At 42.6% G+C, this 26,689-nt stretch overlaps 2 protein-coding genes across 2 annotated transcripts in view; one reads left to right on the top strand and one right to left on the bottom strand.

The window, feature by feature from the left end:
* Window positions 1-7,054: 7,054 nt before the first annotated feature.
* On the top strand, window positions 7,055-24,669 carry LOC119240326 (olfactory receptor 7C1-like; the record flags this gene model as incomplete). The annotated part of the gene is made up of 3 exons (XM_054692931.1): window positions 7,055-7,179; window positions 13,328-13,790; window positions 24,655-24,669. Coding segments are annotated over exons 1-3 (603 nt in total), but the record flags the coding sequence as incomplete, so codon positions are not given.
* A 46-nt stretch (window positions 24,670-24,715) lies between these two features.
* LOC119240323 (olfactory receptor 7C1-like) overlaps window positions 24,716-26,689 on the bottom strand; it is a 21,937-nt gene continuing 19,963 nt past the window's right edge. The window contains exon 4 of the mRNA XM_037504673.2: window positions 24,716-24,829. Coding sequence (XP_037360570.2) covers window positions 24,716-24,829 — 114 coding nt within the window. The remainder of the gene's footprint in view (window positions 24,830-26,689) is intronic.

Genomic DNA, 26,689 nt, shown 5'->3' with positions numbered 1-26,689 from the left:
CACTTGGAAATCTGGGTGTTATCGCTACTTCCAGAACATTCACGGTTATTTCAATCTCTAGGTTTGGAAAATTCTCAGCAATGATTTTTTTGAAAGGCGAAACTCCTCCCTTCTCCTTCATCCACTATCCCTATGTTTCCACTTCTAATTGCGTTTGACATTGTTTGTAGTGTTGCCTTATTTTTCCTGTGTCTAAGTCTCATTTCTGTTTTCCTTATTGGGTGATTTATACATTTGGATCCTCTATTTCTCAAGTTATTTTGTTTGCCAGTTTAATTCTACTTAAAACATTTTCTATATTTGTGTTCATTTACATTTAGACACTTTTGTGTGTCTTAATATTGTCCATCTCTTTGGTGAAGACCCTCCGGTTCTTTTATCTACTTTCTCAGGTCTCGCAGCTGCCCGTCTGCCCTGAGTCACCTCCCATAACTCACGGGTGTATTCAATGTTGTTGCTCCACGTCACTGAGACTCCTCTGCTTCTCTCTCCTGTATTTATGAGCCAGAACTTCTGTTCTGCTACTGTTTTTCCTTCCTGCACTCAGATGTTCCTTGATTTCTAAGTATTGATGTCACCTCATTTCCAGGTGTACAGCTGAGGTGCCGGGGGTCAGTTTGATTGTTTCTCTTCTAGTTTACCTTGGGGTGAGGTGGGCAGTGGGGAGTCTGGGACTTAAGTGTTGTCTCAGTTTGCTGAGACGTGAGCTCTGTCACCTCCACCTTCTCCCCTCTCTCTCCACGGCAAGGTCCAATTGGTCTTCAGTTGTCGGAAGCTTCCACCCACCTCGCTCTGGTCGTTCCTGCCACGGATTGAGTCTCCTGGAGACTGGAGCTGGGTCTAGTCCACAGGGTTCCATCTCTGGACTCAGCTGGCCTGGCTATGAAGGTTCACCTTTGTGGGCTGTTTGCCCATTGCAAAGCTTGGCACAGGCAGTTTCCACAGGCAATGACCACCACAACCACTAGCCCTGCTGTCCACTGAGTGACCCGGGTTGCAAATGCTACACGTCTGCTTGATACTTTACAAAGGAGTGCTGTGTTCTCTGTCCCACTGTCCTTTCTTGGCTCTGGGATCCATTATGAAGCCATCTGGACTCTGCCTGAAAACTCTGATTTCTTAACTCTCGTAGAGGCTGGAGGTTTCCATTCCTGGACTGGTCATTGAGCTCACAGGGTCTCAGACCAGAAGAGGAAACACTTACGTAATTTGGTGGAATGTAAACTTGTGCATCTATTCTGGAAGCAGTATGGAAATTCCTCAAAAACTGAAGAATATAAGTTCCTTATGATCCAATTGTCTCACTTCTGAGAATGTAATTGTAAAATACACAAAAAAACCACTAATTCAAAGAGGTGTGCGCCACCCATGTTCACTGCAGTGGAATTTACAATAGTCAAGAGGCAGAAACTATCCAAGTGTCCACTGATGGACAAATGGACACAAGAGGTGGTATATGTAGATAATGAAACACAATTTAGGTATTAAAAGATGAAATTGCACCATTTGCAGCAACAGAGGATAACAACAGAATTATCCTTACTGAAATAAGCCAAACAGAGAAAGTCAAATGACATATGATTTCACTCATATGTGATAAAGAAAACAAATAAGCAAGTCATGTCAATAAAACAAAATATACTTTTGGACTATGACTATGTAAGAACAATTAGTGGCTAACAGAAACATGTGGGAATGGGGGGTTAAATCAGAATCAGAGGGAAATGGTATAATGAAAGTTAAATTTGAAATTTTAGCAGTGAATAAGGCCACATATACATGTTGATTAATAATCATGGATACCGGATTTTTATATAATGTTATAATGTAAGGTTACTTCAATTTAAAAAATTGAAAGCCAAACTCAAAGGAAATGGAAAAGAATTTAATGGGAGTGTCTCATTTACTAAATAGCTTTGCATTAAAATTAACTTATGTTTCAAAGTGAATAATAAACTTATTTTATAGTATAAAATGAAATGTATAAATAGTGAATGAGAGGAGTTATAAGAAATTAGGCATCCATACTGTATGGTATTTTATACATAAAACACAAAAGATTACACAAGCTTCAACTGCTTTCTTAAATTATTTTTAAAAAAGATGGTCCGAAGTCTGTTTTCTTGTGTATAATATTGTGGGAATAATTAACCAATATTCAGATGAATGTTTTAAGAAATAAGTGTCTGAAATAGTGTTTATTATTGTAGGATGAGTTCCATTTATGTCCAGTTTTTAGGGTTTTCAGGCTACATGGATGTTGGATCTAACTGAAACGATAAACCAGTGCAGTTTAAGTGGCAAGATATAAACACAAACAAAATCAGCTGCCTTTCCGCAGTGGTTGAGCGCTGGGTTGTGAGGCTGCCCTCAGCCTCTGCAGCGCCGGTTCCATCCCCAGCCGCCAGGCGAGGGTCCCACATGGCGCAGCAGACCTCTCCTGTCGTGCCCGCTGTTCCCATCAGCAGTGTACTTCGTCAGTCTACCTGTTCTGCTCTGGTGAATTCTCTCATCCTCCCGCGCTTCTGACTGTACCCAGTGCTTGTATAAATAAATAAATAAATCTTAAAAAAAAAAATCAGCTGAACCATCCTTGTGTCCCTGGAATGAATCCTACTTGGTCGTGGTGAATTATCTTATGGATACATTGTTGGATTCTGATAGCTAAAATTTTATTGAGGATTTTTGCATCAGTGTTCATTAGGGAGATTGGCCTATAGTTTTCTTTTTTTGTGTGGTCCTTGTTCGGTTTTGGTATTAGTGTAATGTTGGCTTCATAGAACGTGTTAGGTATTATACCTTTCTTCTCAATTTTTTGGAAGAGTTCTAATTTGGAAGGCACTAATTTGTCTCTGAATGTTTGGTAGAATTCATTTGTAAATCCATCAGGTCCTGGGCTTTTGTTTTTGGGGAGGTTTTTGATTACCATTTCAATTTCGCTACTTGTAACTGGTCTGTTTAGGTGTTCTATTTCTTCTTTATCTAGCTTTGGGTGATTGTAGAGTTGTAGGAATTTGTCCATCTCCTGTAGATTGTTGAACTTGTTTCCATATAACTGTTCATAGTAGTTATTGATTATTCTTTTTTTTTTAAAGATTTATTCATTCATTTATTTATTTATTTATTTATTTATTTATTTATTTATTTATTTATACAAGCACTGGGTACAGTCAGAAGCACGGGAGGGTGAGAGAATTCACCAGAGCCAGAGCGGGAGCAGAGCAGGCAGAAGGACCGAAGTACACTGCTGAGGGTAGCAGCGGGCGGCAGGAGAGGTCTGCACGCCATGTGGGACCCTCCTCCGGTGGCCGGGGAGCAGCCGGGGATCGAACCAGCGCTGCAGAGGCTACGGGCAGCTTCGCAACCCAGCGCTCAACCGCTGCGCCACCGGGGAGGCCCTGATTATTCTTTTGATTTCTGCTGTGTCTGTTGTGATTTCTCCTCTTTCATTTATCAATCAACGTTATCCAACACATCAACAAAAAGAAATATAAAAACCATATGATAATGTCAATAGATGCCGAGAAAGCTTTTGACAAAGTGCAACACCCATTCATGATAAAAGCCCTTGAAATTCTTGGGATACAAGGAACATACCTCAACATCATAAAGGCCATCTATGACAAGCCAACAGCCAGTATCATTCTCAATGGTGAAAAGCTGAAAGCATTTCCAGTAAGATCTGGAACAAGACAAGGATGTCCACTCTCACCACTGCTTTTCAATATAATACTGGAAGTCCTAGCCAGAGCAATAAGACAAGAGAAAGACATACAAGGAATCCAAATAGATAAAGAAGAAGTCAAACTATCACTATTTGAAGATGATATGATAATCTACATAGGGAACCCCAAAAACTCCATAGAAAAACTAATTCAACTCATCAATCAGTTCAGCAAAGTGGCAGGATACAAAATCAACATGCAAAAGTCAGAAGCCTTCCTACACACAAAAAAATAAATCTGAAGAAGAAGAAATGAAAAAAACCATCCCCTTTATTATCGAAACAAAAAAAATCAAATACTTCGGAATAAATCTAACAAAAGAGGTAAAGGACCTTTGCAAAGAAAACTATAAAACACTGTTAAAAGAAATAGAAGAAGATACAAAGAAATGGAAAGACATCCCCTGCTCATGGATTGGAAGAATAAACATTATTCAAATGGCCACCCTACCAAAAGCAATATACAGATTCAATGTTATTCCAATGAAAATTTCAATGTTATTCTTCAAATAAATAGAACAATTATTGATGAAATTCATATGGAATCACCAAAAACCCCGAATAGCCAAAGCTCTCCCGAAAAAGAAAGAAGGGAATGGAGGCATCACATGCCCAGATTTTAAACTATACTACAAAGCCATAATCATCAAAACTGCATGGTACTGGAACAAGAACAGACACACAGACCAATGGAATCGAATAGAAAATTGAGAAATAAACCCACAGATTTATGGTCAACTAATCTTTGACATAGGAGCAAAGACTATGCATTGGAGCAAAGAAGGTTTGTTCAATAAATGGTGCTGGGAAAACTGGGTCGCTACATGCAAAAGAATGAAGCTTGACTACTACCTCACACCATACACAAAAACCAACTCAAAATGGATTAAAGAACTAGACATAAGACCTGAAACCATAAAATACATAGAAGGAAATATAGGCGAAACACTACGTGATTTGCACATCAAAGACATCTTTACAGACACATCACCCAAAGCAGTGATAGTGAAGGCAAAGATCAACAGCTGAGACTACATCAAATTAAAGAGCTTCTGCACAGCAAAAGAGACAATAACAAAAACAAAGAGAAACCCCACCAACTGGGAGAACATTTTTGCACCCAACACTAATGATAAAGGACTGATCACAAAAATCTGCAAAGAGCTGATGAGACTCAACAACAACAAAGAAAATAATCCAGTCCAAAAATGGGCAGAAGAGCTAAAAAATACTTCTCTGAAGAGGAAATGCAAATGGCCAACAGGCATATGAAAAAATGTTCACCATCACTCGTAATCAGGGAAATGCAAATCAAAACTACCAAGAGATACCATCTAACACCAGTGAGAATGGCACATATTAACAAAACTAGCAACAACAAAGGCTGGCGAGGTTGTGGAGAAAAAGGAACTCTTCTGCACTGCTGGTGGGAGTGCAAACTGGTCCAACCACTGTGGAGAGCTGTGTGGAGATTTCTGGACCTTCTAAACATAGAGCTTCCATAGGATCCAGCAATTCCACTCCTAGGTATTTACCCAAAGGAACCAGAAACATCAATTCCAAAGAACACCTGCACCCTTATGTTTATAGCAGCACTGTTTACAATAGCTAAGCTTTGGAAACAACCCAAATGCCCAAAAATAGATGACTGGATCAAGAAGATGTGGTCCATATACACCATGGAATATTACTCAGCATTCAAAAAAGATAAACACATGCCATTTGCAGCAACATGGATGGCGCTGGAAGGGATCATACTCAGCGAAATAAGCCAGAAAGAAAAAGAAAAATACCGGATGGTCTCACTCATAGCAGGAATCTAGAAAACTTAAATAAGGGACCAGGAAAATGAATAACTATAAGAAAGTGAAAATCAAAGTCAACAAACAACTATGAACCAGAGACACTTTATGAGGGGAGGGGGGAGGGATTGGGGTCAAAATAAAGGGGTTACAATTGTTTGGTGAATATAAAAATAAAATAAAAAAAAATCAGCTGCCTTCCTATATATAAACAATGAATTAGATGAGAAAAAAATCAAGAAAATGATCCCTGTTACAATCACACCCAAATAAATAAAAGTTAAATACCTAGTTAGTAAACTTAACAAAGAATGAAAAGGGTCTGAATAAAGAAAACTATAAGACTCTGTCAAAAGAGATACAAAAAGACACAAAGAAATGGAAAGTTATTTCTTGCTCATGGACTGGAAGAATCAATGTGGCCACAATGACCATCCTCCACACTCCACAAAGCACTACACAGAGTCAACACAATCACATGGAATTATCAATGACACACTTTAAAATATAAAATATACATTACTGAAATTCATACAGAACCACAAAAGACCCTGGAAAGCAAAGAAACTGACAAAAAAGGGAAAACTTCATTATTACAATACCAGACTTCAAACTGTGTTATAAATTTATAATAATTAAAAAAATACTGGATAGTTAAAATGGTACGGGAATTTTACCCGACACAGAGACCAATGGGATAGAAACAAGACCCCAGAATAAAACCAGACTTACAGGAACGTTTAATCTACAAATTTGAGCCAAGAATGGACAGGGGAGCAAGGAAAGCCTCATCAGGAAATGATATTGGGAAAACTGGGCACACGAGCAAAAGAATGAAACGAGACTTCTCTATCTCAAAACACACAAATCAAAATACATAAATTCTTTGATGTAAGACCTCCAACTATAACACACATAGAAGAAAACTTGGGCAAAACACTCTATAACATAAATTTCAGATGTGTTTGTGGAATCCTCCCCAGCAGCAAAGGAAACAAAGGAGAACATAAATAATTTGGGCTATGTCAACCAAAATGCTGCTGTACAGTTCAAGAAAACAGCCCGGTGACACTCACTCAGACTACTGAAGGGAGGATGTATTTGCACAGCGTACTTCTGACAAATAAAGACACATAAAGAACCTGGGTGTTGAGGGCCTTCCTCTCCTGTTCCACACCCACAGAGACGTGCCAAGTTCAACATGAGGTACCCCGCTGGTTAGGACACATCTGGTGGATGGAGAGAGGCTATTGGTGCAAACCCATGTGCCATTAGATTGTCTGATGTAACATCGAGTTATTTCCCAGAACGTGCCTAACTTGCATAGAGACCTGGTACGGGGTGTGAAAATATCCCTGTTGTGTTGTGTGGCAATGAAGTGGACATTAAGGACAGAAAAGTTAAGGAAAATCGATCGTCTCCAAAAGAATAATTTTCAGTACTGAGACGAGTCTGTCAAAGGTCACTACAAGCCCTTCCTCAGGCTGCCTGAAAAGCAACTGGAGACACTCACTTGGAGTTTGTTGTCATGGAGTTCGTTGTCACGCCTGCTCCTGCTCACTGGGCTGTCACGGACCCTGCTCTGGCAGTGAAGTCTGGGCACAATTTACAGGTTGCTCAGACAACTGCTGCTCGGGATGACGATGGTGACCTGTGAGGACGGTGATGCCCAGTGTCAGGAGTGGGCAGTGGCCCCTGCTGCCAGCGGCACAGCATGTTAGCACTTCCCTGTGCTGCTAAGCAGGACACCTGCTTACTCTTTGGGGGGCTGAGGAGGTGCACAGGCTTCAGGGTGAGTTGGCAGTTACAAAAATCTTTGCTCTTTGGCCCTGCATATTAGCTGGTTAGGAACACAGGCGTTTCCTTCTGGAGTTTCAAACATAAGGCGGCTGCAGTCACATCACAATAAAAACAAAAACAAAAAATTCCCATTTGCTTTTGCAAGAGTGCCATGACAACAAGGAGTGTGGTGTCTAAGGTTTTGTATAAAAGAACTCAGTTCTCTGCTTAATTAGAGTGGAATAGCACTATTGGGCATATGGGGGGTCTGTGCCCCCAAAATATTTTATTTGTGCCTTGATGATCTAGGGCGTAAAGTCAAGAGGGTTCCTTAGGCACAGACATTTGGAAAACTTGAACACAGAGTGAGAATAAGGTGCTGGGTGGCAACAGCTCTGGAAGGTGCAGGAGTTCATGATAAAGGAGTAACCAAAACTGGATGCACTTGACATCTAATCTAGTCTCTCGGGATCAGAGAATCATTAAGAAACTTTCCACTGTCCAGTGCAGTGTCCACAGGGAAATCATGAGCTCAGAGCTTGGGGCAGGAGAGTGAGGTGTGGCTAATGAGACCGCTTGGAGGGCGGTAAATATCCTGTCTCCCTCGGTCCCTCAGACTGTCCAACCCGGGACCGGAGAGGACATGATTCCTGTCTGTGGAGCCCGAGCTCTGCCCAGGGACCAGCCCGTGGCGCCCTCCTGAGATCCTGTCTGTGACACAGCCCAGATCCATCCTCAAGCGTCCAGGAGGGTCTCAGATGCTACATGGAGAAGCCCCCCTCACAGCCCCCACCCAGGTGAGTCTCAGAGCCCAGCAGGCACTTGGGACAGATCCAGGGAAAATGCAAACTGAGAAGTTCTGCCTCAGGTCACAGAGATCAAACCAGGCCCAGGCACAAGAGGTTCCCCTGTTCTCTTGCTTGACTGACTCGTCAATTTATAATTAATTTACTTAATTTGTGACTAAGAACTGCCCACTGCTCTCAACAATACAGAGATGGTGCTGACAGTGAAGAGACAGGAAGGAAAATCTGTTAGGATGAGACTGAAGGGGGAGTGGGAGGCTTAACGTGGTTCCAGCAACGTTAGGACAGATTCAGGTAGGCTTGGAGCTGAGGCAGCAGGAAATAAAGTATTAAATGTGAAGGGGATACGGGAGTGGTGGGGTGATGAGCAGGGCATCTGTGTTGGAGAGATCCAGGGTAATGGGGGCGGATGACCTCACAGAGCAGCTGAGGAGAGGAACAGTGTGTAGTGTTCCCTCACAGCAGGTGCTCACAGAAGTCATCCTTTTTCTTCAATGTCAGTTGGGGGAGACTAACGAGTTTGACTTCACAACCACTCTAGTACTGGCAAATCCGCATAGCTTTGCTGTTACAATTTTGCTTTTTTCTATTATAAATTTTGTTCATTCTAACAGTTCATTTAACCAAAGGTTCTGAGTTTTTATTCTGGTTTGTGATTCAAATATTCAAAAAAATTAGGAGTTTTCAAAGTAATATTTTTTTTGCACTTAATTCTCCCATATATGTAGAGATTGTTGGACAAAATGTTTCAAAGTTTTCAATTTTGTGTGGGCCTCAGTCGAGCCTTTGTGTCCCATTATGTATTTTAAACACAGGCTGTTTTCTTGAAATCTTAGTAGTACTAAGCTATTATACACCTTGTGTTCATGTCACATCTGTTTTTCCTCCTTACTCTGTCTCCTCACTTTTGTAATTTCATCTGTCGTATTTTCACTGAGATTTAATTGAATTGAAACAGTGTGTAAATTGGAGAAAAACATGTTGATTTGATATATTTACATTTTGCAATATGATTATCACTGTAGCACTAGCTAACACCTCCATCCATGCACACAATGAATATTATTTTGTCACAAAATGATTCAGAGATAATCTCTCGACAACTTAGAAAGTTGTAAGAAAGTACTGTTGACTACGGCACTATGCAGTAGATTCCAGAACCTTATTCATCCTCCAGCTTCAAGTTTGTATCCTGAAACAACTACTTCCAAAACCCCACCTGGTCCGGGTAACAAATTTAAGTCTGTTTTAGGAGCGCACACAGAAGTGACGTGCAGTATTTCTAGTTCTCTGACTTCTGTCACATAGCAGAACGTTCTTAGGTGCTCAGGTTGTCACACAAGGCAGGGTGTCCTTCTTTCTCTTCACTGGATATTTTATTATATAGATATTTTATTACATAGAATGTGTATTATAATAACACAATATCCTGTGTGTGTATTACACATTATATGTTTTACATAATCCATGTATATTTATTTGGACAATTAAGGGCCATCCTATATGAATATAAGGCCTATATATTTTATATCTATACGTGTACACATTATTTTCTATATTCGTCCACTGATGAACTCGCAGGTTATTTATAAATTTTGGCTCAATAAACAAGGGGATGCGGAGAGCTTTATGATGTCCTGTTTTCATGGCTTTTGTTACAGGGGAGTCTCACTTTGCTATTTTGAGGCTCCACTGTTCTCTTTTCCGCCTTGGCTGCAGAGGTGTATTAGCCACCGACAGCACCCCAGGCTCTCTGCGCCCCACCCCAGTGCTGACCTTTGGTCATCTCCCTGGGAGCTCTGTCAGCAGCTGTGAGGTGACAGCTCCTGGTTCGGATTTGCATCTCCCTGGTGAGTGATCCTGAGCACCCCCTCATGTGCTTGCTGAGCATCTAGGTGTCTCCTCTGGAAAACACATATTTAGGTGCTCTCTGGTATTTGCATAGGCAATGACTTCCTTGTGACATGAAAAAGCAACCCCATTACAAGTGTCGGATTTACAGCAGGTCAGTCGGCCTGGGGGCCCTGATGTCCAAGGTAACTGTTCTCCGCCCAGCCCGGCTCTTCAGTTGGGGCCTCACTCACATGGTCTTTCCTCATTAGCAAGAACTGACCTTTCAAATACTTCTCTCCTGTATGCAATGATGCCAGATTCTTCTTACTGTGGCCTAAAGTCAGACCTGCCTTTACTCTGTGATGAAGCTCACCTACCCGCACATACATACAGAAATGACACACACACGTACACAGGTACACACAACTGATGGATGAGAACTGTTAATCAATGGCCACGGTGTGTTCAGACAATGCACTCACACATTTTCCTACGGCCTATGGGCTTTACTTGTTTTATTCTACTTCATTCATGTTAACCCAGGTCTAACCCCCTAATGAATCTCAGGATATGAAAATTCCTCTTGCGTGTTCTCCACAACTATTTTAGCATTTCCCCGTCTGTCTTTCTGAACTTGTCATTATTTTTTTGTGAGACCATATTGTTCATCTAGCTCATGCAATATGCATTTATTTATCTACTATTCCCAACTAAAGGAAATCAGGGTGAGGTGTCAGAGTATAGTGAATACATTAATTTCTCACTTACTATCATGGATATATTCTTGGAAACTGCAACTTTAAGAGAAATGATATATCACAAAACCAATTTTATCATAAGTTCATCAAGATAAACAAGAATTAAATTTCCTATGGCAGATTTCTGGTCACAGATACATCACCAAACTTGTTGTGAGACCCTGTCACTGTTACCATTAAACTCCATTTGTATTGATCATCTACTCATTTATCTCCCAATCATCTTAGTCCAGTCAGAGTTGAGGGTAACTGGGGCCTGCCAAGAAGCAGATGGTACACAGGAACTGACCCTGAAGGGATGCTGTTCAGATGCAGGGCAGTGGGCCACACTCACCGCGGCGGGTAGTGCAGCCTGGTCCAGCCCTTACTGCGAGCAGTGAGGACGTGTCTCAAAGCGTAAACATGGAACTGCCATTTGACCCAGTCATTCCACTCCTAGGCATCTGTCTATAATATTTAAAAAACTAATTGGAAAGAAATTTGCTCTGCCATGTTTATTGCAGCACTATTTATTATAGTGGAAACATCCTAACATGTGAATAGAGCAAGATGATGTAGTGTACACACACAACGGATTACCACACAGCAATGAAAAAGATGAACTCATGCCACTTGTGGCAACATGAATGGAGCTTGAAATAATAATGTTAGGGGAAATAAGTCATGATAAAGCAAAGGACGGTGTGACTAATATGTAGAATATAAAGTAAATAAATGAACAGATTAATACAACGTGAAAAACTAACCCTTGATGGCTGACTACAGAGCTGAGACATAGAGGGGGCATCCCGGGGGAAATGGAAGAATGAGGTGGGAAAGAAGAACAATGGCCTGGGGTGGTGGAATATGGGTGAGTGGGTGTGGGTGCACTCTGGTGGCCATACCTGGTGGGGGTACCCCAGTACTACCTCAGTTACAAAATATAAATGAATAAATAAATAAGGATACAGGGCGAGTTTCTGTGTGTTTAGGTATCCAGCGTGTTAAAATGCAGAGGTAAATAACAACTTTCTTTACAACATTTCTGGAGAGCTGATTCTTTGAAAAGTAAACACTTCCTATTTTCGTTGTCCTCAGTGATTTGATTTACAATTCTCAGCTGTGCTTCAATGCACAGGACAAAATGCCCTAAAAGTGGGGCCTCCCCGGTGGCGCAGCGGTTGAGCGCTGGGTTGCGAAGCTGCCCGCGGCCTCTGCGGCGCCGGTTCGATCCCCGGCTGCTCCCTGGCCACCGGAGGAGGGTCCCGCATGGCGCGCAGACCTCTCCTGCGGCCCGCTGCTCCCCCCAGCAGTGTACTTCGGTCCTTCTGCCTGCTCTGCTCCCCGCTCTGGCTCTGGTGAATTTTCTCACCCTCCCGCGCTTCTGACTGTACCCAGTGCTTGTATAAACAAAAACAAACAAATAAATAAATAAATAAAAACATGCCTCTATATAAAAAAAAAAAAAATGCCCACAAAGTGGATCAGAAAGTGTGTGTGTGGCTGAAATAAGGGAAATAATCCTTATTACAGGTAAAGGAAGCACAGATCGGACATCTGTCCCATTGAAGCTGTCTTCTACAATCTAGCATTCGGAATTTAGATGAAATGTGAGGGAAAGACATTACAGTTTGGCACAGCACATGTAACACAACCTACACACTAGAGGATCAGCAAATGTACAGTGTGACAGGCAGGAACTTCGCACGGCAATAGGATGTTAGGGTCTTCTGCCAACCTCTCATCTCACCCCCTACCTGGAGTGCCCCTCCTGTCACACCCCTACTTTGGTTCTGTCACTATGCCAGGAACACTGGCTATTTCCCCAAGCCCAATGTGCTCAGGCATACATTGTTACCACGTGATGTCTCCTTATATAAAAAAATCCTGTTGACTTCAAAATTTTGTTCAAAGACTCAAAATCGGAAGTGATTATCACGTTTCCTCTAGAATCCACCTCTTCGTCCAACTGCATTATTTTACTTAACAAAATAATCACCATATGAAATATTATTTACCAAGACCACACACCTACTTAGAAGAAAACTTGTTTGGGGCTAGGATTTTTCTTTCTCTCTTTTTTTTAAAAAGGATTTATTTACTTATTATGTATGCATAGAACAACTGGGGTACAGGCCAGAGGAGTGGGGGGTAAGAGGACTCACAGGATAATAGTGGGGAGCAGGACAGTCAGATCTATTGAAATACACTGCAGGGGAGCAGTTGGTGAAAAGGAGAGGTCTGCTGCACCATGTGGGTAGCTCCCTGGCTGGGGATTGAACCCAGGATGTTGCATAGTGCTGAGAGTTAACCTCTAGGCCACCAGGGAGGCCCTAGGGCCAGGATTTTTCAAAGTCAGTCTCAATGCTTTTTCTCTATGATTCCAACAATACTTGGATAATATAATTAGTCAAACGTATTTAAAAGAAGAACTCAGGAAATTTTCAAAGAAAATTTTGACTTGGAAAAATGCTTGTATTAGATGTACCCATGGCTAATTATTTTCAGCATCAGGTAAGAGGCACTAGCTCGATAAGATGAAATTGATCAACTGAATGTATTTAAAATGAAATCACCCCATTTAAACTCATGTCTTGACTGCTCTGCTGTGGTGAAGTTTCCATCACTTCTGGCTCCATCCCCCAGGTTCACCAGCGACCTGGTGCCAGGAAACCAAACCCACCCCACAGCGTTCACCCTCCTGGGGCTCTCAGAAGAGGCCTCGCTGCAGCCCCTCCTCTTCTGGGCATTCTTGGCCATGTACTTGGTCACCTTCACTGGGAATCTCCTCATCATCCTGGCCATCGTCACGGACCCCCACCTGCACACCCCCATGTACTTCTTCCTCGCCAACCTGTCCTTTGCCGACATCTGCTTCACCTCCACCACCGTCCCCAAGATGCTGCTGAACATCCAGACGCAGAACAAAGCCATAACCTACGCGGGCTGTCTCAGCCAGGTGTTTTTCTACATATTCTTTGGAGGACTGGACACCTTCCTCCTGACAGCCATGGCCTACGACCGGTTTGTGGCCATCTGCCATCCCCTGCACTACATGGTCATCATGAACCCCCAGTTCTGTGGCCTCCTGCTTCTTGCATCCTGGGTGGTAAGTCTTCTGCATTCTCTGTTACACAGCTTACTGGTTTTGCGACTGTCCTTTTGCTCACAGCTGCAAATCCCTCACTTCTTCTGTGAACTGAACCAGGTGATCCAGCTTGCCTGTTCTGACACCTTCCTCAATGAGCTGGTGATATATTTAGCAGCGGGGGTTGTGGCAATCATTCCTCTCGGTGGCATCCTTTACTCTTACTCTAAGATTGTGTCCTCTGTTTTGAAAATCTCCTCAGCGAGCGGCAGGTACAAAGCCTTCTCCACCTGCGGGTCTCACCTCTCCGTGGTCTCCCTGTTCTACGGGACGGGGCTCGGTGTGTACCTCAGCTCTGCTGCTACCCACGACTCCAGGGACAGTGCAATCGCCTCGGTGATGTACACGGTGGTCACCCCCATGCTGAACCCCTTCATCTACAGTCTCAGAAACAAGGACATAAAGCAGGCCCTGGTGAGACTCTTCAGCAGAACAGCAGCCCCATCATGACAGTGCTGCTGTCCTCAGATTGTCTGGTTGGGAGCAGCAGGGCTCAGTCCATGGACTGAGTCATGATCCTGTCATCACTCAGTCAGAGATAATCTGTGGTTTCTCTTATGTACACAGTTTGACATCAGTGTTTTTTACATTATAAATATGTTTTCTGTATTATTATTTTTAACTGGTCTGAGTAACGGGTTCAGTTTTAAGAAAAATATAATTGCTAAATTTTTCTTTTGTAAAATATTAAAACAGCAAATTGGCTACATACAAAATAATAGGAAGAAAGGGAAGAAAAATACATACAAAGTATCCATGAGTGTCCAGGGTTACTATTCAGCTGTCCCTACTTCTGTAACTTCCTTCCTTCCTTTCAGTGTTTCGTTGTTGACCCATAATACTCCTGTTCATGTCATTTTGCTCAGGGTTTGTGTTTCATTTTTTCTTTCTTGTAGAAGAACTCTTGTCAGCTTTTATGGTGAGGCAGGCAGACCTGACAGTGATAACCTCCACTGGCTTCTCTGCCTGGGGAAGCTTTCGTTCACATTCACACTGGAATAATTCTGCAGGGTACAGTATTCTTGGCGGGATGTCTTTGTATTTAGGATTATGAACACATCCTTCCTCTCTTTACCTGGAGAGTGACTGGGGAAAAATCTGAGGAAAGCCTACTTTGGAGATCTTTGCAAATTCTCTTATTTTCAGGCCTCCTGTATTTTTTTCTTTTTTTCTGATTTTTTATAATTTAACTGTGGGGTGTCATGGTGTAGGTCATTTCACTTTGAAATGTGGGTGTTATCACTGCTTCCTGGATATTTGTGCTTATTTCATTCTCCAGGTTTGGAAAATTCTCAGCTAGATTTTTTTGAAAAGCATCTCTCCTTCTTTCACCTTTACCTTCTGGATTATCCACTATCCTTATGTTTCCACTTCTAATTGCATCTGACATTGTTTGTAGTGTTTCCTTATTTTTCCTGTGTCCTTGTCTCGTTTCTCTCTGTTTTCCTAATTGGGTGATTTATACTTTTGGGTCCTCTATTTCTGAAGTTATTATGTCTGCCAGTTTAATTCTATATAAAACTTTCTTTATATTTGTGGTCATTTGCATTCGGAGACTCTTTTGTGTTCCTTTAATCTTGTCCATCTCTTTGGTGAAGATGCTGTGGTTCTTTATCTTCTCTCTAAGGTCTCGCAGCTGCCCGTCTGCCCTGAGTCACCTCCCATAACTCATGGGTGTATTTCATGTTGTTGCTCCACGTCGCTGAGACTCCTCTGCTTCTCGCTCCTGTATTTATGAGCCAGAACTTCTGTTCTGCTACTGTTTTTCCTTCCTGTGCTTGGATGTTCCTTGGTTTCTAAGCATTGATGTCACCTCATTTCCAGGTGTACAGCTGGGGTGCTGGGGGTCAGTTTGATTGTTTCTCTTCTAGTTCACCTTGGCATGAGGTGGGCAGTGGGGAGTCTGGGACTTAAGTGTTGTCTCAGTTTGTTGAGACGTGAACTCTGTCACCTCCACCTCCTCCCCTCTCTCTCCACAGAAGCTCCAATTGGTCTTCAGTTGTCCTCACCTCCCTCCCGACCTCCTTCTGGTTGTTCCTGCCATGGATTGAGTCTCCTGCTGATGGAGCTGGGTTTGTCCACAGGGTTCCACCTCTGGACTCAGCTGGCCTGGATACAAAAGAGGCACCTACGTGGGCTGTGTGCACATTGCACAGCTGTGGCCACAGGCAATGACCACAGGCAATGACCACACCACAGCCAGCAGCCCTGCTGTCCACTGAGGCACCTGGTTGCAAATGCTGAGTTCCCCATGTTCCAATTGTCTCACTTCTGGTTACTTATCTGGAAAATACACTGAAAAAACACTAATTGAAAGAGGTCTGTGCCAGCCATGTTCACTGAAGTGGTACTTACAATAGCCAAGAGGTAGAAACAATCCAAGTTTCTATCTACTATTCACTATCAACAATCAGACCACATGATGTGGTATTTGTAGAGAATGTAATACTATTTATATTAAAAAGATAAAATTATACCATTTGCAAAACAGAATTATCCTGACTGAAATAAGCCAACCACAGAAAGTCAAATTCTATATGATTTCACTCCTATGTGATAAAGAAAATAAACTGATCAATTCAATAAAATGAATTATACTTTTAATTCTGTAAGAACAATTAGTGGCTAACAGCAAGATGGGGTAAGTGAGGTGGTTAAATCAGAATCAGAGGACAACGGTATAATGAAAGATAAATTAAACTTTTAGTAGTGAACTAAAAGTCACATATACATACGGTGATTAATAAACATGCATAACTGAAATTTATATAATGTTATAATGTAAGGTTACTTCAGTGTAATAAATTGAAAGGAAAACTCTAGGGAAATGGAAAGAATTTAATGGGAGTGTCTCCTTTAATAAATAGCTTTGTATTAAAATTAACTTAACATTTCAAAGTGAATAATGAAGTGTTTTTGCGGTACAAAATAAAATGTAAAATTACTAAATTAGAATAGCCATACAAAATTAGGCACACATACCTCAGGGGTCCCTTCATACATAATACACAAAAGATTGCACAAGCTTCAACTGCTTTCTTATATTTAAAAAAGATGGTCCTATGTCTGTTTTCTTGAGTATGATAGTGTGGGAATAAAAAACCAACATTCAGATGGATGTTTGAGAAATAAATACCTAGAAAGAGTTTTTATTGTTTAGGATGAGTTCCATTTATGTCTGTTTTTAGGGTTTTTAGTATACATAGATGTTGGATCGAACTGAAACAATGAACAAGTTTAGTTACAGTGGCAGGATATAAACACAAACAAAATCAGCTGCCTTCCTATGTATAAACAATGAGATAGAAGAGAAAACATTAAGAAAATGATCCCACTTACAATCACACTAAATTAAATAAAAGTTAAATACCTACTTAGTAAACGTAACAGAGTATGTGAAGGGCATGTATAAAGAAAACTATAAGACTCTGTCAAAAGAGATACAAAAAGACACAGAGAAATGGAAAGTTATTCTTGCTCATGGACTGGAAGAATCAATGTGGTCACAATGAACACCCTACACAAAGCACTAACACAGAGTCAATGCAACAAATGAAATTTATCAATGGCACACTTTAAGAAATAAAACATACATTACAGAAATTCATATGGATCCACCAAAGACCCGGAAAACAAAGCAACTGACAAAGAAGGGAAAAAATGTCATTATCACAATACCAGAAGTCAAACTATACAATAAAGCTATAATAAGTAAAACAATACTGGATAGTTAAAATGATCTGGGAACAATAACAGACACAGAGACCAATGGGATAGAATCAAGACCCAGAAACAAACCAGACATATAGGAACAGTTACTCTACAAAATAGGAGCCAAGAACATACACCGGAGCAAGGCTCCTCTTCAGGAAATGGTATTGGGAACACTGGGCACAACGCAAAAGATGAAACTAGATGACTCTATCTGCAAACACACAAAAATCAATTCAAATGAATAAAAGTTTTGGGCCTCCCTGGTGGTACAAGGGGTTAAGCACTGCACTATAAAAATCCACAGCCACTGCAGCATGAGTTCAATCCCCGGCCAGCCAGGGAGCTACCCTCATGGCGTGGCAGACCTCTCCTGTCTCGCCCACTGCTCCCCTCAGCAGTGTATTTTGGTCAATCTGCCTATTCTGTTCCCCGCTCTGTCTCTGGTGAATCCCCTTACCCCCCACATCTCTGGCTTGTACCCCAGCTCTTGAATGTATAAATAAATATTAAAGAAAAAAAACAAATGAATAAAAGTTTTGATGTAAGGCCCAAACCCATAACACATAGAATAAAACTTGGGCAAAACACTGTACAATATAAATTTCAGATGTGTTTGTGGAATCATCTCCAGCAGCAAGGGAAACAAAGGGGAACATAAATAATTGGGAGTATATAAAACAAAATGTTCTGTGCAGTACAAGAAAACATCACTACAACACTAAGACAGCCTACTAAAGGGAGGATATATTTGCACAGCATAGTTCTACAATAAAAGACATACAAAGAACCTGGGGTGTTGAGGTCCTTCCTCTCCTGTTCTACACACACAGTGATGTGTCAAGCTCAAGTGTGGCACCCAGCTGGTGAGGAGACATTGGTGGATGGAGAGAGGCTATTGGTGCAAGCCCAATGTGCCATTAGAATGACAGATGTAAAATGTTAGTTCCAAAAATGTGCCAAACTTGAAAAAATCTGGTACAGGGTGTGAGAACATCCCTATTGTGTTTTGTGGCAACACAGTAGACATTAAGGACAGGAAAGTTAAGGAAAATCGATTGTCTCCAAAAGAACTTTCAGTACTGAGATGTGTCCTTCAAAAGTAACTACAAGCGCTTCCTCAGGCTGCAAGAAAAGCAGCGGGAGACCCTCACTTGGAGTTTGTTGTCCTGCCTGCTCCTGCCTCACTGGGGCTGTCACGGACCTGCTCTGGCAGTGAGGTATGCGCAGATTTAGAGGTTGCTGAGACAACTGTGGCTGGGGGTGAGGACGGTGCCCTGAGAGGACGGTGATGCCCGTGACAGGGGAGGAATTTTGTTAGAGCTGCCCCTGTGCTGGCAGTGGTGCGGGGTGTTAGCACTTTCTGTGCTGCTAAGCAGGACACATGCCTGATCTTTGGGGGCCGAGGAGGGGCACGGGCTTCAGAGTGAGTGCGGCAGTTACAAAAATCTTTACTCTTTGGACCTGCACATTTAGCTGGTTAGGAACACAGTCGTTTCCTTCTGGAGTTTCAAACGTAAGGCTGCTGTAGACACATCACAATAAAAACAAAAAAGAAATTCCGATTTGCCTTTTTTTAAAAAGATTTATTTATTTATTTCTACAAGCACCGGGTACAGTCAGAGCGCGGGAGGGTGAAGAGGATTCACCAGAGCCAGAGCGGGGAAAAGAACAGGCAGACTGACGAAGTACACTGCTGAGGGGAGCAGCGGGTGCGGCAGGAGTGGTCTGCGCGCCATGTGGGACCCTTGCTGGCGGCCGGGGATCGAACAGCGCTGCAAAGGCTGCGGGCAGCTTCACAGCCCAGCGCTCAACTGCTGAGCCACAGGGGAGGCCCTTCATTTGCTTTTGCAACAGTGCCATGAAAACAAGGAGTGTGGTGGCTAAGGTTTTATATAGAGGAACTCGGTTCTCTGCTTTATGAGAGAGGAATAGCACTATTGGACATATTGAGGCGGGGGTGGTGTGGGGTTGTCTGTGCTTATACCACATTTGTGCCTTAATGATCCAGGACAAGTCAAGACGGGCTCCTCAGTCACAGACATACTGAAAACTTGAACACAGAGTGAGAATAAGGTGCTGGGTGGTTACAGCTCTGGAAGGTGCAGGAGTTCATGAAAAAGGAGTAACTAAAATTGGATGCACTTGACATCTAATCTAGTCTTTCGGGATCAGAGAATCATTAAGAAATTTTCCTTTGTCCAGTCCAGTGTCCACAGGGAAATCATGGGCTCAGAGCTTGGAGCAGGAGAGTGAGGTGTGGCTAATGAGACCGCGTGGAGGGCGGTAAATACCCTGTCTCCCTCGGTCCCTCAGACTGTCCAACCCGGGACCGGAGAGGACATGATTCCTGTCTGTGGAGCCCGACCTCTGCCCAGGGACCAGCCCGTGGCGCCCTCCTGAGATCCTGTCTGTGACACAGCCCAGATCCATCCTCAAGCGTCCAGGAGGGACTCAGACGCTACATGGAGAAGCCCCCCTCACAGCCCCCACCCAGGTGAGTCTCAGAGCCCAGCAGGCACTTGGGACAGATCCAGGGAAAATGCAAACTGAGAAGTTCTGCCTCAGGTCACAGAGATCAAACCAGGCCCAGGGACAAGAGGTTCCCATATCAATTTATAATTAATTTGATTAATTTGTGACCCAAAACTGTCCACTGCACTCAACAATAGAAAGAGGGGCGGGGAGAGGAAGGACTAGAGTCAAAATAAGGGGGGGGGTGCAATTGTACGGGGAATATAACCAAAGAAAATGCATACATTGTGCAAAGATGAAAAATGATGTAAGAATTATAAAAAATAAAATATTTTAAAACACATACAGAGATGGTGCTGACAGTGAAGAGACAGGAAGGAAAATCTGTTAGGATGAGACTGAAGGGGGAGTGAGAGGCTTAACGTGGTTCCAGCAAAATTAGGACACAGCCAAGTAGGTTTGACATTAAGGCAGCAGGAAAATAGAGCATTAAATGCGATGGGGTCGGCACTGAAGTGAGGAGCTCATTTTTAGGAGGGGGTGTATGAGCAGGTGAGCTGTATTAGAAAGATCCAGAGCAGCTGAGGAGAGGAACAGTGTGTCGTGTTCCCTCATAGCAGGTGCTCACAGAAGTCATCCTTTTTCTTTAATGTCAGTTGGGGGAGACTAAAGAGCTTTACTCTGCAACTACTCTATTCCTGGCAAGTCTGCATAGTTTTCCTTGTTAGGTTTTTGGTTTTTTCAATTATAAATTGCACTCATTCCTACAATTTATTTACTTAGGGCCTGCATTTTTATTCTGGTTTGTGATTCATATATTCAAACAGAATTGGAGTTTTTCAAAATAAGTGTTTTGCACTTAATTCTCCCACATATACATAGGCTTTTGGGCAAAATGTTTAAAAGCTTTCCATTTTGCGGGGCTCAGTTGATCTACTGTGTCCCACTATGTATTGAAACATCGGCTGTTTCTTGCATTCTTAGTGGTAATAATATATTACACACATTGTGTTCACGTCACATCTGCTTTCCCTCATTCCTCTGCCTCCTCACTTTTGTGATTTGATTTGATGTATTTTCATTGAGATTTAATTGGCATGAAACATGTTGATTTGTGAAAGTTGGAGAAAAACATGTTGATTTCATATATTTATATATTGTAATATGATGACCCCTGGAGCACTAGCTGACACTTCCAACCATACACACAATTAATATTTATTTTTGTCACAAAATTATTAAGAAATAATCTCCCGATAACTTTGAATGTTGTAAGAAAATACTGTTGACTCTGTCACAATGTGATAGATTCCAGAACCTTATTCACCCACCAGTTTCAGGTTTGTGTCCTGAAGTAACCTCTTCCAAATTCCCCACCCTGGTCCATGGAAGCTATTTAAGTCTGTTTTAGGGCACACACAGAAGTCATGTCCAGCGTCTGTAGTTTCTCTCTTCTGTCACGTGGCACAACGTTCTTAGGTGCTCAGGTTGTCACAAAGGGCAGGGTGTCCTTCCTTCTCTTGACTGGATATTATTTGATATTTTACTATATAGAATGTGTATTATAACAACACAATATCCTGTGCGTGAATTACATATGTTTTACATAATCCATGTATATTCACTGGGGCAGTTAAGAGCAATTGTGTACATGTATTGTGAATACATATTTTATATCTGTATGTTTGCCCCTTATTTTCTTAATGTGTCCACTGATAGATTCATAGGTTATTTCTATTTTGGCTCAAAAAGCAAGGGGGTGCGGATAGCTTTTCAATGTCCTGATTTCATTGCCTTGGTACATGTATGAAGAGAGCACGTGGGAGTCTAACTTTGCTATTTTGAGGCGCCTCTGTTGTCTCACCCACCCTGGATGAAGCAATGTATTGGCCCACCGACAGCACCCGAAGGTTCTCTGCGCCCACCCCAGTGCTGATCTCCAGGGAGCTCTGTCAGCAGCTGTGAGGTGACAGCTCCTGGTTCGGATTTGCATTTCCTTGGTGAGTGATCCTGAGCACCCCATCATGTGCTTGCTGAGCATCTAGTTGTCTCCTCTGGAAAACACATATTTAGGTGCTCTCTGGTATTTGCATAGGCAATGACTTCCTTGTGACATGAAAAAGCAGGAAGCCACAGGTGGTGCTACATAAACTGAAAAGCTTCTGCATACAAGAGAGACAAAGGGACACTGGGCAGCCAATTTGTTACTAAAAACAGCCCCCACCTTCCCATCTCCTGGATCACACTCTTCTGTATTCAAATGACAAATAATATTTTCCTCAAGCATATTGGAATCCATTTTTGTTTATCTAGAGAGAAATGATAGCTTTAGATCTGCATTTTTCAGTGCTTTGGAATAAGTGTCATTTCCTGTTTTTCATTTTCAACTCTGCCATGTTACGTTTTAGAGAACCAGTGGATGTGACGAAGTTCTTGTTATATCTTCTCTTCACAAAGTCTTAGATTTGTGCTCCATTGTGCTTAATGCATTCATGCTGATCCCACTACATTTAACCAGGCTATATATTTTTTGCTGTTCCATTTATTTTATGAACTAAAATTCCTTGACATAGTTTGTATATTAATATCACAAAAGTGGGCAAACTAGCTGGTGTACCAGCTCATGTGGATGTTACGTTATGACAGAGAGGGTTGAGTACAAGGAAACCGCGCATGTGGGATATGATGGTCTCAGGAATAAACAACACGGAGGAAAGGGACAGACTGTTGGGGCACAAGCAGGATTTTATGGAATATTGTCTGGGGAGGACACTGCTTGTTGGATGAGGAGCAAAACAAGGAACAGTTTATCTGTGTCAAAGAGAGATCAAAACCTAAAGCCCAAGGAAAGCAAATGAAGTGATTCCACAAAAACGAAAAACCAGATGAGGGACAATCTCAGACGCTACTGCATCATAACAGTGTGTGGTCACATAAGTGGGAACAGGTACAAAAACAACACTCAGATCAGGATCCCACTGTCAACCCCACCACAGGCGAGTGGAGTGACAGCGTGTCCGTCGGCCTGGGGGCCCTGGTGTCCAAGGTAACTGTTCTCCACCCGGCCTGGCTCTTCAGTTGGGGCCTCACTCACAGGGTCTCTCCCTCATTAGCAAGAACTGACTTTTAAATACTTCTCTCCTGTATGCAATGATGCCAGATTCTTCTTACTGTGGCCTAAAGTCAGACCTGTCTTTACTCTGTGATGTAGCCTACCTACGCGCACAAACATACAAAAACGACACACACACATGCACATGTACACATGTACACACGTACACACAACTGATGGAAGAGAACTGTAAATCACTGTCCTGATGTGTTCAGACAATGCACTCAGACATTTTCCTACGGCCTTTACTTGTTCTATTCTACTTCATTCATGTAAACTCAGTCTCACCCCCTAATGGATGTATCTCAGGATATGAAAATTCCTCTTGGGTGTTCTCCACAACTATTTTAGCATTTCCCTGTCTTTCTTTCTCAGCTTGTCATTATTTTTTGACATGTGGGTCAGCTCCCTGGCTGGGGATCGAATTCAGGCTGTCCTGATGGTAGCACTGAGTCTGGACCTCTAGGCCACCCGGGAGGCCCTAGGACGAGGATTTTTCAGAGTCAGTCTCATTGCTTTTTCTCCATGATTCCAACAATACTTGTATAATTGGTTAAATGTATTTAAAGAAAATCATACAATATATTAAAAGAAAATTTTGACTTGGAAAAATGTTTGCATTATAGGTAAGAATGGGAAATTATTTTCAGCATCAAGAGTTGATGGGTCATGAACAGCCTTGAAAATTTCAGGTAAAAGGCACTAGGTCTATAACATCAAATTCATTAACTGAATGTATTTAAAATAAAATCACCCCATTTAAACTCTTTCTTGATGGCTCTGCTGTGGTTAAGTTGACATCACTTCTGTCCCCATCCCCCAGGCTCACCAGCGACCTGGCGCCAGGAAACCAAACCCACCCCACAGCGTTCACCCTCCTGGGGCTCTCAGAAGAGGCCTCGCTGCAGCCCCTCCTCTTCGGGGCATTCTTGGCCATGTACTTGGTCACGGTCACTGGCAATCTCCTCATCATCCTGGCCATCGTCACGGACCCCCGCCTGCACACCCCCATGTACTTCTTCCTCGCCAACCTGTCCTTTGCCGACATCTGCTTCACCTCCACCACCGTCCCCAAGATGCTGCTGAACATCCAGACGCAGAACAAAGCCATAACCTACGCGGGCTGCCTCAGCCAGGTGTTTTTCTTCTTACTCTTTGTAGGAGGGGACAACTTCCTCTTGACAGCCATGGCCTACGACCGGTTTGTGGCCATCTGCCATCCCCTGCACTACATGGTCATTATGAACCCCCAGTTCTGCGGCCTCCTGCTTCTTGCATCCTGGGTGTTAAGTCTTCTGCATTCTCTGTTACACAGCTTAATGGTTTTGAGACTGTCCTTTTGCTCACAGCTGCAAATGCCTCACTTCTTCTGTGAACTGGACCAGGTGATCCAGCTTGCCTGTTCTGACACCTTCCTCAATGAGCTGGTGATATATTTGGCAGTGGGGATTCTGGGGGCCATTCCTCTCAGCGGCATCATTTTCTCTTACTCTAAGATTGTATCCTCTGTTTTGAAAATCTCCTCAGCGAGCGGCAGGCACAAAGCCTTCTCCACCTGCGGGTCTCACCTCTCCGTGGTCTCCCTGTTCTACGGGACAGCATTTGGCGTGTACCTCAGCTCTGCTGCTACCCACGACTCCAGGGACAGTGCAACAGCCTCGGTGATGTACACAGTGGTCACCCCCATGCTGAACCCCTTCATCTACAGTCTCAGAAACAGGGACATAAAGCAGGCCCTGGTGAGGATCTTCAGCTGCAGAGCAACTCCAACGTGATGGGGGCCGCTTCCTCAGATCGTCTGGTCGGGGGCAGCAGGGCTCACAGTCCACAGATTAAGTCATGATCCTGTCCTCAGTCAGTCAGAGATAATCTGTGGTTTGTCTTAGGAGCAGAGTTTGATATCACTCTTTTATACATTATTAATATGTTTTCTGTATTTCCTTAATTATTTTTAACTGTTCTGTATAATGAGTTCCATATTAAGAGAAGCATGGTGTGCCTGAATTTTTCTTTAATAAAATGTTTCAATCAAGAAATTGGGCATTTACAAAATAATAAAAAGAAATGAAGGAAAAAATATGTACAACCGTGTCAGGTAAAAACAAACAATTACAGTATATCTGAGGGAAAATCTAGTCAAAACAAAGTATCCATTAGTGTCATCCCTGACTCTGTCATTCCTTCAGTTGGGTTCTTTGTTGCTGACCCATAATACTCCAGAACTCTTGTTTAGCTTCTATGGTCAGACATGCAGACCTTACAGTGAGAAACTCCTTTGACTTCTCTACCTGGGGAAGCTTTTATTCACATTCATATTTGAATAATTCTGCAGGGTGGAGTGTTCTTGGATTTAGGAGTGTCCTTGTGTTAGGATTATGAGCACTTCCTTCCTCTCCTGTCCTGGAGGGTGACTGCGGAAAAATCTGAGGAAAACCTAATTTAGATGCATTTGCAATTCACTCTTCTTCAGGTCTTCTATAAATTCTTCTCCTTTTTCTGACTTTTTATAATTCACAGTGGGATGTCACGGTGAAGGTCATTTTCACTTTGAAATTTGGGTGTTATCACTACATCCTGGACATTCATGCTTCTTTCATTCTTTAGGTTTGGAAAATTCTCAGCAATGATGTTTTTGAAGAGTGTCCCTCCTCCCTTCTCCTTCATCTTCTGGGTTATCGACTATCCCTATGTTTCCACTTCCAATTGAGTCTAACATTTTCTGTAGTGTTTCCTTCTTTTCCCGTGTCTGTCTTATTTCTCTCTGTTTTCCTAATTATGTGATTTATACATTTGGATCCTCAAGCTCTGAAGTTATTTTGTTTGCCATTTTAGTTCTACCTAAAACACTTTCTATATTTGTGTTCATTTGCATTCAGAGACTCTTTTGTGTTCTCTTAATCTTGTCATCTCTTGGTGAAGACTCTCTGGTTCTTTATCTTCTTTCTCAGGTCTCGCAGCTGCCTGTCTGCCCTGAGTCACCTCCATAACTCACGGTGTATTTAATATTGTTGCTTCAAGTCACTGAGACTCCTCTGCTTCTCTCCCCTGTATATGAGTCAGAATTTCTGTTCTGATGCTTTTTTTCCTTCTCGTGCTCAGATGTTCCTTGATTTCTAATTATTTATGTCACCTCATTGCCAGGTTTATAGTGGGTCAGAGTTGACTGCTTCTCTTCTAGTTTACCTTGGCGTGAGGTGGGCAGCGGAACTCTGGGACTTAAGTATTATCTTAGTTTGTTGAGAAGTGAACTCTGTCACCTCCACCTCCTCCCTCCTCCCTCCACAGAAGCTCCAATTGGTCTTCAACTGTCCTCATCTCCCTCCCCACCTCCTTCAGGTTGTTCCTGCCACTGATCAAGTCTCCTGGTGACTGGAGCTGGGTCTAGTCCACAGGGTTCCATCTCTGGACTCAGCTGGCCTGGATATAAAGGGGGCACCTGATGGCCCATGTGCCCATTGCACCGCTGTGGTCACAGGCAATGACCACCACAGCCACCAGCCCTGCTGTCCACTGAGGGACCCGGTTGCTAATGCTGCAAGTCTGCTTGATACATTGCAAAGAA

Source organism: Talpa occidentalis, unplaced genomic scaffold (assembly GCF_014898055.3).
Source record: "Talpa occidentalis isolate TD23 unplaced genomic scaffold, MPIMG_talOcc4v2.1 talOcc4.12, whole genome shotgun sequence".
Taxonomy (NCBI): domain Eukaryota; kingdom Metazoa; phylum Chordata; class Mammalia; order Eulipotyphla; family Talpidae; genus Talpa; species Talpa occidentalis.
This window is presented reverse-complemented; position numbering and strand designations above follow the sequence as displayed.